The sequence below is a fragment of the Nilaparvata lugens genome, chromosome 3 (genome assembly GCF_014356525.2).
Source record: "Nilaparvata lugens isolate BPH chromosome 3, ASM1435652v1, whole genome shotgun sequence".
Classification (NCBI taxonomy): Eukaryota; Metazoa; Arthropoda; class Insecta; order Hemiptera; family Delphacidae; genus Nilaparvata; species Nilaparvata lugens.
Window position 1 is genome coordinate 21,255,298 of NC_052506.1, and position 16,914 is coordinate 21,272,211.

Genomic DNA, 16,914 nt, shown 5'->3' on the forward strand with positions numbered 1-16,914 from the left:
AACCACAGAAATTAGTTTATTTTAGTACGTATTTAATTTTTCCATTTACAAATTAAATTAACGATAATAGGGTAGGTAATCTTATCCATATAATTTCATAATAATTATACCTTAAGGTAGTTCATGAACCATACCTATATCAATTGCACACTTTGTAGGCCTACTTAAAATAATAATTTCGTTTCATATTGAGTTTTACTAATCTTATGTGACTTTGTTTTTAGACAAGATACTCTGATAAATAACACAGTGCTTACATATAATATCATCGATGAGTGGAGTAGTCTATTTAAAATATTACATTATTATTTTCATGTTGTATGTATGAATGAATAAGTAAATATGGAAGACACAGCATACATATATATACCGGTAGGTATATTTTATCACAGATAAACAATATATTATATCTGCGATATGCTGAACTAAATACAGTATATTTGTAAGGATTTCTAAATCTGAGATGGAAGACGGGAACGAAACTTTCAAATCAATATAATCAAGCAACTCATTTCTCAATACTTTTACTTTTTAATGTGATGTGAAGGTGATCTCTATATATACTGGAGATACTTCTTGAAAGCAAAGTTGATGGAAGCTGATTGAAATAGCCAAAGAAAATCTAGTAATTTCTTGAAAAAATATTATTAGCAATGTACCTCTATTTGTCTATTAGAAGTCTCCCTTGGACGGAAATCACTAGTGTACTATGGTGCCTAATTATTAAAATAACGAATTTCAACATAGAGGAGGATGAAAATGAAAGAGGTTTAGGGATATTGAAGTGCAAGTGACAAGTCATATTAAAGTTGTGTACTTTTACGGTACTACTTATAACTATTGAATAAATTGCATGTTTGAAATGGTACTCCTTAAAGATTTGTGATGGTTATAGAATTGAATGGTTTTCAACGTTCTCTATCAATATTCACAAATATTATTCCCTCCATTGTATAGAGGTATGTATTGCACTATCATAATTATGATCACTTGATGATCGAGAGATCCAATACAGGATTAGATCTTGATTATTTACTTCTATCATTTAATAATAAAACAATTTAAAAAATCATCAAATAATTCACATCTTTAAATCTACACAAAAGTAAAAAATAAAACTTTACAAACTTCAAGGTCCATTAACAATCATTAGAAAAAATCTACTTATTCTAGTAGCCTATCAATAGCACCGTTGTTGGCGAAATTCTACTAATACTCATTTTTATAATGTACATACTTTCACATTATTAGTACCTAGGTAATTGTTTTACAAACATCACAGTTGGACTGTTGGCATGTTCTAATAATAATTATAATACAGTACATAAACTACTATAACTATAATATTTTTACTAGTTTTACCAGTAAACTATCAACGGCGATTTCGATATTATATATCAATAATAGTGTATATTTTACTATCAACTAATAACATTAATTGTACTTTGAAAAATATCACTGGTTGAGATTTTAATTGTTCATATCCTATCAGTCAGTTCATTTTAAAGCGGCGTAAACTTGCCAAACCATCGAAGGAATAGAATAAGTAGCAAAGTGCTGAATACGACCGCTGTCACCAACATTACCGTAGCACCAAACGAATAGTCATTAGCTGGAGGCCTGCAGTAGTTCAGAAGGCCGGGCTAGAATATGAGAGAAGTTAAAATTAGTTCTCTTTAAAAATACATTATTTACAATCCATTGTATCAAAGTAATTCAATATTGAAAAACAAGCGTTTCTTCTGCACCACTCTGTATACGCCCACATCACTTTTATTGTAAAGTGCAAATTTAGTGTGCAAACATTATTTTAATGTTGTAAAGTGCAAATAAAAATACATTTATCTATCTATGCTACGAACAAGAAATCATTCAAATCAATGAATATTATTTACATAATTTTGTTGATGAATTCCAAGTTTTATCTTGAGATTACTACACTCTTTTCTGAAAAATTTTTGTATAATATGAAACCTCAGTTACGTATCCCACAAATAATTAATCAGATTCATTGTATAATTTGTAACTCATCAACATTATTTGTATGATGTGTTGGAGATAGAGTCTTATATTCAAGTGGGTATTCTTTCTGTGATCACGGTATCATAGAATTATTCTGGATTCGCCAAAACGTAACTTGATAGACTTAATATTGGAAAAAATTAGTAAGTACGGTAAATATATTTTTACTCATAAATTTCGGAATAAATGCATGTAGGGTTGTCTTACATTTGAATCGGTTGACTAAAAAAAATAATGGCCTAAAAATATGTTAGATTACAACATTAGAGAAGAAAAAAGGAGATGGAATTATGAAAAAAAATATTGATTAATTTTATTAAGGGTTGAACCAGGGCTTCATCTGTTATTTTCTCTTTAGGTGTCACAAATCACTCAAGATTTCATATAAAATGAAAATGAATAACTACCTAACAAAATCAAATTATGTGTAAGAAGAAATTATGTTTTTTTATCATTTTACTGAAGATTCTTACACTCTAGCCTTGCCCCCCCCCAAAAAAAAGAAAATAAAAATAGAGAAAAAATTAACATTCAAAACAATTAACACTGAAAAAAAGTACTCACTTCATATCTAAAACTTGACAATAAAAAATATTACTAGAATAAAAATAAGGAGAAGAACAGATCATGATGATCGGGACTGTGAGAACAAACAAGGTGAACTTTCTCTTCAGGTATTTCAAATCCCTTCGGGTTATGTATACAATATAGATAAAAAACAAAATAATGTAGGAAATAATGTGAAATAAACGAAAAAAGGCCTTGAAATCAAAAACGGACCAAGGAAAAAATATTACTAAAATAAAATTGAGGAGAAGAACAGGTCATAATCGGGACTGTAAGTACAAGGGTAAAGGATGAAAACAAAATAAGTATTCAAATAATGATGAAGCGAGGATCAATTTCTATGCAATTGGGATATGTAGAAGGGTGTAATAGGAAGGTGAGATCTATCAAGGGATAAGGCAATATAAGGATGGAAGCATAGAAGGAGTAGAAGGAAAAAAGTATAATGAGAAGTGACAATTGAAAACGGGGAGAATAGATGAGAAAACTATAAAAGTGACAATTGAAAACGGGGAGAATAGATGGATGAACTGCTGCGTACAACTTGAGAGCCACGATCTCGCGCATTTCAATTTTCATGTCGGGGTGGCTTATTTTATCTGTACACATACAGATAATAAGTGAAATGAGCGAGTTCGTGGCGCTCAAGTCTGTACGCAGCTTGAGAAGCAAAATAGGGGAAAGGGTGAGATAATTATGTGAAGAATAGAAGGATAACATCTATGAAAAGGAAGATGAGGGAGGAGGAAGAAGCAGAAAAGAAGAAAGATAAGTTCAGGAAAAGAAAAACTAAGGAGGGAAAACAGAAAGAAGCAGTGCTCACCCATCCACCGTTGTCGGCAATCCAGACAGCAAGATCCTCTTCGAGGACATCTCCCATTGACTCGACGATGGATCCCAAGTACTCGGGGTGACCCTGCCGCACGCAGTCCACCGCCAAACCCCCCGCCACCGCGTACAGCGACACCACCTGCAAAACAAACATCATTATTGAATTTTTTTCTTCTCCGTTACATGCAGTGCACAGTAAAAATATACTAACAGTATGAAGCCTGTGATCCTCTGTGGTGCCTGTGGGCGTAGTCGAAGTCGTAGTTTTTATGATAATCTTTATTTTCTCATTTCTATAATAATTATATAAAAATTCAAAAAACTAGAAAATTGAACACAAAATAAAATAAAGAGAATTAATTCAAAATAGCTGAAACTTTACACTATTTTATCTTAATTTTATTTTGTGTTAAATTTTCTAGTTTTCGAAATTTAATTAAAGCGTGGACTACGACTACGCCCCGTTTCGGAAAGCCAATTTTCTGACTCCAGCTGTTTATAGTCTAGAACTTGGCTAAATCCCGAGCTCGGAAACCGGCCCTAAGAAATTGTCAAAACCACAGATTTTATTAATAGTAGAGAGGCCGGTTTTGGTTGTAACACCATTGTCAATCTCTGATCAGAGATACATAGAAACATCTCTGATCAGAGATTGTCAATGGGTGAAACAACCGAAACCGGTCTTCCTACTTTTAATAAAATCTGTGGATTAGACAATTTCTTAGTATTTTTATTTAACTGTTCTTCTATCATTCTCCACTGTCATTATATAGTAGAACTCACTATTGGTAAGAAAGTATATAGTATTGTGAAAGTCAACAGATGGAAATAAATTAGAAATTGAATTTGTTCAAATGCTAATTTAAATTTTGATGGCGAATATCTCGAAAACCGTCCATTTTACAGAAAATTTACAAGAGACAAAAAAGTTAGCAAATTTTTTCACGATTCCAATGATACCTAATTTATTAAGATTGGTCGAAGAATAACAGAGAAATTAATTTTTTTCGTACTGCATGCATGACCACTTTTCACCATTTAAAGATCAATATTAATTTTTTTTATAATTTCATGAAAACCGTTCTTATTACAGAAATATACAAGAATAACTTTCCTCCAAATTTTATTTTACATTGAAAAATATTAATTTCACTCAAATCGGTTCACTGATACTAATGCAGCAATTGCTCAAAATGCCGTCCTTCAACTTGATTACACAGTCTGCACCTTTCAATCATGGACCGTCGAACTGCTATAAAAGCATTTTCATCATCTTGAATGGCACCTGCTGCAGCAACCACTCTTGCCACAAGGTCTTCTTCGTTTTCTACTGGCGTGCTGTAAACAAGGTCTTTCATATGGCCCCAGAAAAAAAATCTAAAGGGTTGAGGTCAGGTGAACGTGCGGGCCACGGTACTGGTCCACCCCGCCCAATCCACCGCTGACGATAGGTCATGTTCAGAAAGTCCGTAACAACATTTCCGAAATGAGCAGGGGCACCATCATGTTGAAACCAAATATTATATCTGTTTGCAAGAGGCACATCTTCCAAAAGTTCTGGTAGTATGTCTCTTAAAAAAGTAATGTACGTGGGAGAATTCAGACGATTAGGAAGAATGTATGGTCCAATCACGCGATTACCTAAGATACCCGTCCAAACATTCAGCGAAAATCTATGCTGATAACCACGCACTTTGACCTCATGAGGATTGTCTAAGGCCCAGACGTGACTGTTGCGAGAGTTGAAGATTCCTTCTCTTGTAAAGCTGGACTCATCGGTAAATAACACATTTTCTAGAAAATTTGGTTGGATAATGTCTTGCTGAAGAAACCAACGGGCACAGTTTACTCTTGGCTCATAGTCGCGTTCAACCAATGAGTGAACTTTTTGAAAGCGGAAGGGGTGAAGTCTTTCCTTGTTTAGTACACGCCACACAGAAGAAGCACTTGAATTGATTTGCTTTGCAACTGCTCTCGTACTCGTTCTAGGATTGAAATCGAATTTCTGCAATACTTCCTCTTCAAAAGCAACATTTCGAACTGCTCGAGGCCTACCAGCAATTACCCTGTTCCGTTCAAATGAACCAACTTCTCTCAGCCGATTGTGAGTTCTTGTGAACACCTTGTCGGAAGGGAGACGGCGGTTTGGAAATGCAGCTGCATACATTCTTCTTGCTTCGGTCGCATTGCCAAGAGCTGCTCCATACATGAAGTGAATATCGGTGTACTCCAGCGAACTAAATTCCATTACAATAATTAAATATTTGTGTAGAAGCAACGTAAGAAAATATTGAAACTGGAAATTTAAGATAGAAATAAGACCTAGGAAACGTGAGACTAAGAAATAGGAAGCACTACATCTGGTTCTTTACTTTTAATGAAACAACAATACTTTTACAAGACAAACATTATCATCTGAAAACCATTGTAAAATCATCTGTTTGCCCATATGGAGCCATACCGAGTTTCAAAGCTTCATCTTAAATACATCTGGAATTAAAAAATTAATATTGATCTTTAAATGGTGAAAAGTGGTCATGCATGCAGTACGAAAAAAATTAATTTCTCTGTCATTATATAGTAGAACTCACTATTGGTAAGAAAGTATATAGTATTGTGAAAGTCAACAGATGGAAATAAATTAGAAATTGAATTTGTTCAAATGCTAATTAAAATTGTGAAAGTGATACATAATAATATTATTATAGTATCTAAGTAGTGAGTGTGCCACACCAGATTTTTATGATTGCCTACTTATTATAAATTATTTTGCAATATGATATTTCACTGTGCTAACCACCAACTACAGTATTCAAGTAATGAATATTTGTATTATTTCAAATTGTATCCTATGTAAGTGAACAGACAAAATTGTCTATTTTTTCAAATAATATCATGAAAGAGGAATAGATTAATAGGTACTTTTTGGATTGGATTATTGCGATTGATAGACGTACCTTGGCCCAGGTGGGCTCGGTGCGTAGCAGCTCCCTTGCGATGGCCAGCAACAGCTGAGAGGCGGCCTTGTCAGAGGCCAGCACACCCCCGCACCCCCCACTACTCCACGCCTGCCGCGCCACCCCTGCGTACAGTTTGGGGTGCATTCGCTCCAGCTCCACCCCTACGCCCAACATCTCCGGAAATACCTGATGAAAAATATCAATCTTTTCTAAATTTTATTGTAAAATAATCAGTTTTGCTCTGAAAAATTTGCAGAAAATAATTGCTTCACTATGTTCTTTGTTCACAAAATGTCAGCTTGGGATGCTTACGCTCCAGCTCTACACCCACGCACAACATCTCTGGAAATACCTGACCAACAGCAACAAAATTATCAATTTCAAAATGATAGACTATTGTTGTAAAATTATATTTGCTCTGAAACGTTGCAGAAATTATTTGCTCCACAATGTTTTTTTTTCACAAAAACTATATTAAAATTCTTCATTTTCACTATAATAGAATAAATAAATTTGACTAGCAGCATATGGATATTTTTATATTTTCCGATAATTCATTGTGATATTTTCTTGGCTCTGAAGTGTTTGAAACACTTCAATGTTTGAATGCTTGCTCCACACAGCTCTTTGATCACAAAAAATTCTGTTCATATTGTTTTTTCAAATCAATCAATCGAATGCTTTATTCGCCATAATACCATACAATTTTCAAAACAAACACCATGAAAATATAAACATGAAATAAATCTATTTTTGTCAAAATAGCCTTTTATAGGCGTTACCAGCAAACCAGATGATTGTGTGCTGCAATGAGCATCAATCTTAGAAATATTGAAAATTAATAATATATTATTTCATTGATAGGAAAGAAATAGGAACTGAAATAGTGCTTTCTTTTCATATAGATGGCAATAGAAAAATCCCAAATTAAATCTAAAATCAAAATAGAGCTGACAAAAGATGAGGAGATCAATCATGAATGAGATATATTAATGGTTAAATAATTCTATATAAATAAATTAATGTCTCCTCTTAAAAACTCTTTTAGTTTGAATAAAGAAACAACTATTAATGGTTTATTGAAAACTGGTCATAGCCACTGTTTTGAGAATAGAAATTATTTAAGGTATTTTCTCTAAACTTAGATATTATTTTCGCTAATAAAAATTAGGGTGAGACCAAATTAGGAGTTTTCAGAATCAGCAGGTCAGGAAGCTCTCCTATTAGCTTAGTGGGTTGGCACCCGAAAAAGCGCATATAATATGTTCTCACCCTTCAACAATGAACAACTTATAGTTGTCCTACAGATAGTTTTGTAACTGTTTTATTATAATATTTCGGTTTATGTGTGTTTTTGTGAACTGATTGACTGTGTGAAATGATTGACTTTCATGACTAATTTATAGATAAGGATTGGATTGGAATGCATTTTCCTCACTTTGATAATAGGAAACAAGTTTTGTCTATTACCTCCCGCACAACATAGCCGCCAGGCAGACTGGCGGCGCTTCTGAGCCGCTGCAGTCCGCACTTGCGACTGAACAGGCCGGACCGTTTGAGGCGACAGCGCACATACTGTCCGCACAGAGTCCGCCCTTGCTGCACAATGTGGTCGACGGGAATGGCTGATCGCCAGCCAATCGTGTTGGAAAACTTGCGTGTGACCGCGTCGCTCACGTTGCTCAGTCGGCGACGAGCTGGCAACGTTGCGTCTAGTCCGCCCAACAGGTTGGACTGCAGCGCGGCTGGGAAGCTGAACTTGCGGCGGTGGTGTGGCGCCACGCCTGGCAGTTGCAGGCTGTTGCTGCTTGTATCCTAATCAAAACAAACAGAGTAGAGCTAAATAAGATATAAACATATTATACACTACAAGAATAAAGTAAACATCATCGACGTATAAGAATGAAGACAAATTAAAATTAATCTTTTTGCTGGTGATGCCTAGATTTTATATTTAATTTTATTGAAGTATATGTATGAGTATTTATGTTTATTTGATTATATTTTTAATGATGTGTCATAAGAGTTTATAGTATGTCTTGAATATTCTAATCGGCAATAAATGAAATTGAAATTGAAACATTGAAATTAAAAGAAACAGAGAAAATTAATCATAAAAATAAAAATTCAATTGCTTACAATAATCGCGAGAAATGAGTCGCCAAAATTTTTATGACTCCCCAAAAACCTTTTGGAACTTTTATGCAGTTTTATCCATTTACAAATTTATCCATTTTCAATAAATTGATTGGTCACGCAGGATTCTACGATTTCTGGTTTTGGAACTTTCAAAAAGGTTCTGGAACAGATTTTCAAAAAAGGGTATTTTTCAAGATTGTTTTAAAATTATCTAAACACTACTTTTAGGCTATACAACTTAGTATTTCAAAGTAGGTATTTTAAAGTAGGATATGAGAAATAACATATTATGTGAAAGCAAAATGAATTCTGTAAATTCTAAGTACCTAGTAAAATTTTATCGTCTTCAATTTTGTAGAGAATAAGATTTTTCTCGGAAAACGCGAAATTTTCGAGAGAAAATGGCAAAGTCCCAAAATTATTGAGTTTTTGGTATTTATAGGAGTGAAGCAAGGCCACTCCAATTGTTTGCAATGTATTGTTTCCAATTAAATAGAATAAATTACGGCTTAAAGGCTGGTTGACTGAACCATCTGGATACAACTTGTCTCTACGGTAGTGATATAATGTTCATACTCAGCACTTTGAGCAACAACTCAAAGGATTTATCACCCTTTGGAGCAGAGGGATTCATAATGGTAGATAAAATCCATTATAATTGTGATGGATTATAATAATTAAATTGTTGAAGTTCATTTGCATGAAGCATTATAGTATTCTTGCAACTTCTTGAACTCCTCTTTTCTGAATCGACATTGCTTGATTTCATTTGTTTCAATTGGTAGGCACACATTTTCCACTAAATACTATTACCATATCAAATTATAATTTAAACTTTCAACATACATAATATTCCGTTCAAATAATAATCCTCCATTATTTTTATGTCTCGACTATTATTGTCTTATTGACACTACATAATAATTATTTGTAACTTTATTGTTGTAAGTACCTTTTTGCTGTCATTGTTGTTGTTTTCGCTGGTTAAAGCCATGGTGGAAAGTGAGCACCTTCGTCCACCCCCTGGAGGCGGCAAATCGCCCACTGCCGCCCCCACCGCCCCCGCTGCTGCTGCCGCCGCTCGCTTCTTTTGCAGCAAACTGAAATTAAAATTAGACTTATTAGTGATGAGTTTGTTAGACAAATTACACTAATAATATTGTATATTAAGAAATGAAAAATCAATTCAAAAGATTCAGCAGTCTTAAAATTTACTCAAATTATCAATTATTCAATTAGCATTGAAAAATATGGCTCTATTGATAAGGCCTATATTATTAGTCAAGCCCCACGTTATTTGATTAGAATCTATTGATCTGAATTAATCCAGATTATTTTTAGCTGGCAAAAATGTAAGTACCCTCTTTCTTTTGAGTTTTCAAGACCATCAACCATCAAGTTTATTCATTTTCGAGACCACGAGACCAATTTTTTGTAAATTCTGTAACTGTTTTTTCTCCTTTATTAATTTTTTTTTCACTTATACGATGCCTACTTCAAACTTCAATTACTTCATACTTCGATTCTAATGTGACGAATCAGGTCCACTTTTGATTTGACACTAATCGATCAATATCTGATTCCAATGCAATTTCATAATAAACGGCAGACAATACAAAGAGTTAGAAGAGTTCCTGGCAGTTGAAAAACGTGCAACCAAATAATTATTATCAATATTTTTGAGATTTCAATGATTTTTCACTCAACTCAATCATTTATTATTCTATTTTTGATAACAGATACCATTGAAAAAGGTTTATCGATAAAAAATGTATAAATTTTTCATGAAATGCAAAAAAGATCCAGAAAAGTGACTCATCCGATGGATCGTTTACTGGTCTACTGTATAATTTTTGATATCATGGTACCTGTTATTCAAATCGTAGACAAGCGTATTGATATGATAAAACGAACAATTTTCACAAACACGTTTCTAGACTTACATCCTTTATGGGACAATATAGAGTGGGGATCATTGCTCAAGGCACACCTTCCTATGAATAGCAGCCTCTACTAGAGAACTAGAGAATCATATGATTTATGATTCAGAAATAATTGTCTAGGAACAACTTTTTCTAGCCTAGAGACAAATGATGACCTACAGCTAGACCAAGCGTTTGTTTTTTACCAGAGTCTATCCAGTAATAAGCTATTTTGACACCACTGGACAACTAAGATTATAAGCTGAGAGTGGCGGACGTCTTGTTTTTCACAGTTTTTTAAGCGACCTTGAGGGTTGTACCGAGAAGAGATAATTATAGGCCTACATGCTCCGCATGCAAGAAATTGAAATTGGTTGCTGAATGCAGAAATTGGTGCAACCTTAGCCTCAAGCATCTTGTTATATGGACTGGTATGCAACCGAAAAATGTACTCAATTTTACGACTTTGAGTTTTATTTTGAAATTCAATTTTATCTTCTCATATCGAAATGTTGCATTTTTATGAATTCCTTGAAAGAATCAATATATAATATTATAATTACTGACAATTTCATTACCTATTGAAAAAAAGGAACTGCGCAATGTTTTTATAGATGAGTAGTAATATGAGAAGTAATTCATAGTAGTTATGGATTATGTATATGAAAGCATAATATGACGTAAGTAAATGATGGATTGATTTTCTTTTGGAAATCGATCAACAAAAATTGTAGACATCGAAAATTGAATTCTACAACCTTTAAATCAGAATCTACTTTTGGATCATTTGTAATTAAATTCACTTTCGAAGTTGCGACATTATCAAAATGATAATTTTTGCAAAATTACTCAAAAATTTCCAATTCATAGAAATTTGAGTGAAATATTTTTGTTTTTTAATCAGTTTTCAAATATCAAAATTTTTAGTTTAGTCATTAGTTTTGAAGTGGAAATTGGACTTTTTAAAGTGAAAGTGAAATCTTAACCTTATTCTTTTTGAAACTTTTATTTGTAAAAAATTGGGAGAAGACAGTTTTGGGCTATGTCTGTTGTCTTCTCCCAATCATATTATAATTATGATCTGTAATTGCCAATGAAATAAATAAATGAATAAATGAATAATGATAATAACTGTAAGTTGTATGGCACTTCATCCGCTATCTGATTTTCACAATATAATACTTATTGCCTTCATAATATAGTCTATTCAGAAAGATTTTATTTCAGTCACAAACAAAATAGTATTAATAATTACAAATTATTTCTCACAGATAATCAAATTCTCATCCCCAATGCTACGGTAATCAATAGTATCATATTATAATAAAAAATAAAACTACCGTACCTATTCATCAAAATTGAATTAATTTTTGTACATAATTGAACAATAAACTCAATTCTGAAAATAGTTTCTGGAAACTTTTTCCCTTAGAGCTTTTGTGTACCTACAATATCTTGAAAATTTTCAACAAAAACTTCATGAAATTAAAATAAAATGTTATATTTTTACTGAAATTACCAAATCACCGCCAGAAAACTTTTACACAATACAATTACTAAATTGTGGAGCTGAATAAGTCCTAGGCTTACCTACTAGCGTGTTGGTGCAGTAAACGTTTTTATAGGTCTGAAGAAGCAACCGCAGTGGACAGACTCTACTATTAGACTGATTGTAGGCCGATGTTCGACTGTCTTCAAGATTGAGAAATCCTAGCATGTCCCTCTCACTAATAGTATTTTCGCTAGCTTAAAAACCTGTACTTTTCTACAGTCCACCACAAGTTACTAGTTTCATTCTCTATTTCACAATCTCAATATGGATGATTATTTGAGTTATGTTATGTTCTATGTTGTCAACGGTTATCTCTCAAGGTTTATTTTTGTTTTGAAAATTTGCTGGAATATTGGTAAATTTGTATGAAGAGAGTAACTTTTTTCAGATTTGAATCTTATAAAACAATGTCATCATCTATGATTCTCTATTATTTCTTTCCTATCGTTATCGTATTTAACCATTACAATATCTTAACTTTTTAATGCAAGAGACAATCAACCTTTTCAATAATCACTTTCACAACCGTTAAGGAAGAAATCTGTAGACAATGATAAATACATGAGCTCTGTAGTAGTAAGGTATATATGCATGAACAATTTTAAGTTACATAGATGAAGAGCATTTCATCATCAAATATATTAAAGAACCTTTAATTAATAGTTCATTCTATCTTGAGATTATTTCAATCCATATATTTTTCGTCTATTCCACTTTCAATTTTACAATACTCCACGATGCTCAGCTTCAGCTGTTATATGAAGACGAACTATGATTATATTATCTTGATATTCTAAAATACAGTGCTATCAAATGAGGTATCCTCCGCTATAAACTTTTGAAACAACAATATTAAAAAAAAAAACATTCTCATGGATTTTTAAAAATAAAAACAAGAATTAAGTTTAAGAAAATCACTAATACCGTACCAGTATCCGCTCTACTCTCACCTTGAATATAGTAGCAGAGAGCAAATTTAATCACAACACTAATCACTGCAGTCAATGAAACTGTACAGATAAATTTTTAGCGGGTTATCAAGTGCAAGTAAAACACTTTTAAAAGTACTTGACACCTCATTCACTGTCAAATCTTGAATGATCGATTCAAATGACACACTCTCGAAAATCAACAGATGTCACGAAATATGCGTTTTGTTGTATCAGGTCTAGAATAATCTTATAATGTACTTGAGCGCCAAGTACGGTACTCTATTTTGAATAATTGCTCAGCTGAACAAATAAAAAACACTGTTCATGAATGAATAAGAGGATTAAATCTATGCTTTATTCAAAGTCAACTGTAAAAAAATCTGGTATGGCGCACTCACACAACTTTCCTTGCCGTTATGAAAATTGATCACCTGACGCTAGTGTTCCCGCGCATCTCAAGTCTACTATTCAAATATTTGAGCCAGCTGGTGACAGGGAAATAACGCTGGAGACACACATGAGGTCTGCTATCTCTTCATAGTGAATGATTTAATAGAACAACAATAATTTGAAATTGAATAATCACATTTTCTCGAATTTAAAGCCTATTTTCAAGTTTAGGTGAAAATGTTACTGAACATTAATTGTAGAGATTTTCATGCTCAATCTACTCCACTTGATTTTTTTTTTGTTTAAATTGTATTTGAAGCCTGATAATTGGGAATCTAAAATCGAACTTTGCATTGATGGGGCAGAGCTCCTGAAATTTTCACAGATATGAGACTTGTGGCAGTTGATAGAGCTTATCGATGACTATTTTAGGTATGAATTTGATCAAAATCGTTGGAGCCGTTTCCGAGAAAATCACGAAAAACCCTGTTTTTGTCAACATTTTCGCCATTTTAGCCGCCATCTTGAATTGCATTTGATCGAAATTGTTCATGTCGTATCCTTATAGTGAAAGGACCTTAAGTTCAAAGTTTCAAGTCATTCCGTTAATTGGGAGATGAGATATCGTATACACTCATGCACACACACACACACACACACACACACACACACACACACACACACACACACACACACACACACACACACACACACACACACACACACACACACACACACACACACACACACACACACACACACACACACACACACACACACACACACACACACACACGCGCGCACATACAGACCAATATCCAAAAACCACTTTTTTGGACTGAGGTGACCTTGAAACGTATAGAAATTTAGAAATTGAGGTACCTTAATTTTTTTCGGAAAGCAATACTTTCCTTTGGTAATATGGCAAGGAAAGTAATAACTGAAGTCAATACTTTTTAAATAATTTGCTACCTATGAAAATCTTCTTTCTTGTGAGTTTGTGAGTAGGGTACATTTATGATGTGTTTCTTGAAAATGCTAAAGCATTTAAATATGAAATGTGAATATAAATTTCAAATTCATTTTGATATTATAGTGTGTCATCCACTAAAATTGCTTTATACTTGGAATACTATAGAACTTTGTGAGAATCGTTGAAATGAGGATGATTAGATTATCCAAAGTCGTTTTCCTAGGGAGGAATAATTGCAGGATTTTATTATTTAGAAACAAAATTTACATTCATTCCAATTGGAGGAATTTACAATTCAACACTAACAACTTCAGAAAATCCTTTCAATATTATTCTTAGTTGAGAAAATAAGATACCTTATAAATATAGCCTGAATCAAAATATTAACAACAGTAGGCTACTACAAATTTTCAATCTTGATAATTTGAATTTTACAACATATTCATTCGATAATTTGAAATTTATGGTTCAATGAATTTATATTCACCAATTAGCGTTCACTGATCGATGACTAATGTGAAAAGAAGATAAACTTTTACTGCTTATTTTTAAGAATTTTATTTGGCTCTTGTCCTCGTTAGGTATCTTGATTCATTTGAACATACTGGCCATGTTACTGAATTTTTTAAACTGTCAAAACTTACCTTTGAATTATTTCTATAATATTGAAAAATCCCAGAAAGTACCTATCCAATAGTATCTCCTATGCTGATGAGTACTATGACTACTGATAAATCTGATAAGAATGATTAATATTTATGCTCTTTACGTCTCACAAAAAATTGTTTATATTTTCCACTACCGTACTGATTTGATCGTTCATATTTATGACATAACAGTGTAGGCCTATAGCAATATTGAAATCAAATATGCAAATGAATTTTGTGTTTCAAAAGCGGTAAAATTTGTAAATACTATGGAATAGCTGATATTAATATCATTCTCTTTTAAGGACTTACCCAAGCTTTTGATTGTCTAATGTTGTACGAAACATAATATTTCCAATTTCAAAATCCAAAAGCTATTATTTTTGTATTCTCAAAACTGGCAATCAAGAAGCATTAATATTTATTAATAAGTTATTTTATGATTTTAAATTACTTTCCTCTCATATGAATAAAAATGCTTGCCTTAGGAATCAAATAAGTTTTGTGCTACAGATAGAAGTATCAATTTGAAACTCAGTCAATTTTATCTTTTGATTATATTTCATAGAACTGATAATGTTAAGAAGAAACATGCATTGTGAAAAGATCACCATGCTTCAAAATTAATAATCATTGGAGTAACACACGCTAAAAACCCCTGCTAGCAAAATCTGAAGAAATGATTAAAATTTAATAATTGTAATAAAATATAAAATGTTATTACCATCTGAATGTTGCTACTCAAAATTATATTACTAATCAATATAATAATTTTCAACATGTAAGCTATTTCTCAACCTTAATCTACATATGTTTAGAAGAAATTAGTTGCTCTGGATCATTATTAAATTTTCCTGGACTCTCCGGTAATTTGAGTTTGCCGCTCTGTAACCGAGCATGCGCAAAACCACGTTTTTCGCAAAAACGAAACAAGGCAAATCGAGTATTCCTAACCTGATTCAGGTTAGTTAACTTTCAGGTTACCTGAAAGTTGTTTAACAGCAGAGTTGAAGGGTCTACCTCAAAAAGTGCATCTATATGATATTTAGTTTCATAGACTTACAGGTAATATAAATTTTGTAAAACATTAAATTATCTACAGGCTGTACATATTTTTAAATTTTGATGAAAGCTGTATTTTTCAACTACCGCCTTTACTTTATTCAGGTGATTCTGACTAGTGAGTACCGTAGCGGTACTGTAGCGGTGTTTGATCTATTAAAAAATTACACTCAATAATTTCATGTAACATTTAAACACGGTGTTACTGATACAACTACCTATCGAGTTTTAATACTTTTTGTATGTCTCAATTTTTAATAATAATTAAACAACTGCTTTTTTAAATTATATTTTGTATGTTAACACTAGTGATCTCTTGCTTGTTGGTTGAATGCTTGCTATAGTATAAATTTTTAATCTATACTTTCAACTCCCAAAAAATTGGTTCAAAGTCACCCCAGTTTACCGGTATTTAGCCTATATATTTTTTTAGTTTATCGTCCACTAAATTTATGGGGCTCTATAATAGTATTCATAGATCCTTATTTAAATTTAAACACCTTAATATGACGTCATATTTTTCGCTACTTTACGATTCTTACATTGCTCTCATCAGTTGACGTCATTTACGGCGGTTAAATTTAATTGTACGTGCAACCGTATCAACTAAAGGTTTTGAAGTACCGGTAACTCCCGGTCATGTTACAACTTGTGTCCGAGTATGCTAACTTTTTAACTTAAATGTACCTTACGTAAAATTATTATTTTCGGAGGATGCGGAACACAGGTACAACTACACATGCATTAATAATATCATAACCCAAGCCAAGCATGTCAACTGATGGTAAAACCCACAATCTATCTATATAAAAATATATTCTGTTCCAGTGCTCTTCTGTAACGTCACTGTTTGGTAGGGTCTCTGTAAATTATATTGTCATTTTTTACGTCATTAATCTTTAAAATTGTTTAAATAC

At 32.7% G+C, this 16,914-nt stretch overlaps 1 protein-coding gene across 6 annotated transcripts in view; it reads right to left on the reverse strand.

Annotated features, from left to right (window-relative positions):
- The window catches only part of LOC111043664 (bcl-2-related ovarian killer protein), an 84,314-nt gene continuing 67,400 nt past the window's right edge, over window positions 1–16,914 (reverse strand). For 4 of the 6 annotated variants that reach the window (XM_039423266.1, XM_039423267.1, XM_039423270.1 and 1 more), the window contains exons 2-6: window positions 9,472–9,619; window positions 7,851–8,195; window positions 6,378–6,566; window positions 3,413–3,559; window positions 1–1,643 (exon numbers count right to left, since the gene is read on the reverse strand). In XM_039423266.1, the coding sequence (XP_039279200.1) occupies window positions 1,503–1,643; window positions 3,413–3,559; window positions 6,378–6,566; window positions 7,851–8,195; window positions 9,472–9,619 (970 nt within the window). In that variant the 3' untranslated portion in view covers window positions 1–1,502. Of the gene's footprint in view, window positions 1,644–3,412; window positions 3,560–6,377; window positions 6,567–7,850; window positions 8,196–9,471; window positions 9,620–12,031; window positions 12,191–12,943; window positions 13,164–16,914 lie in introns of those variants that run through there. The other 2 variants (XM_039423268.1, XM_039423271.1) reach the window with 2 other exon arrangements.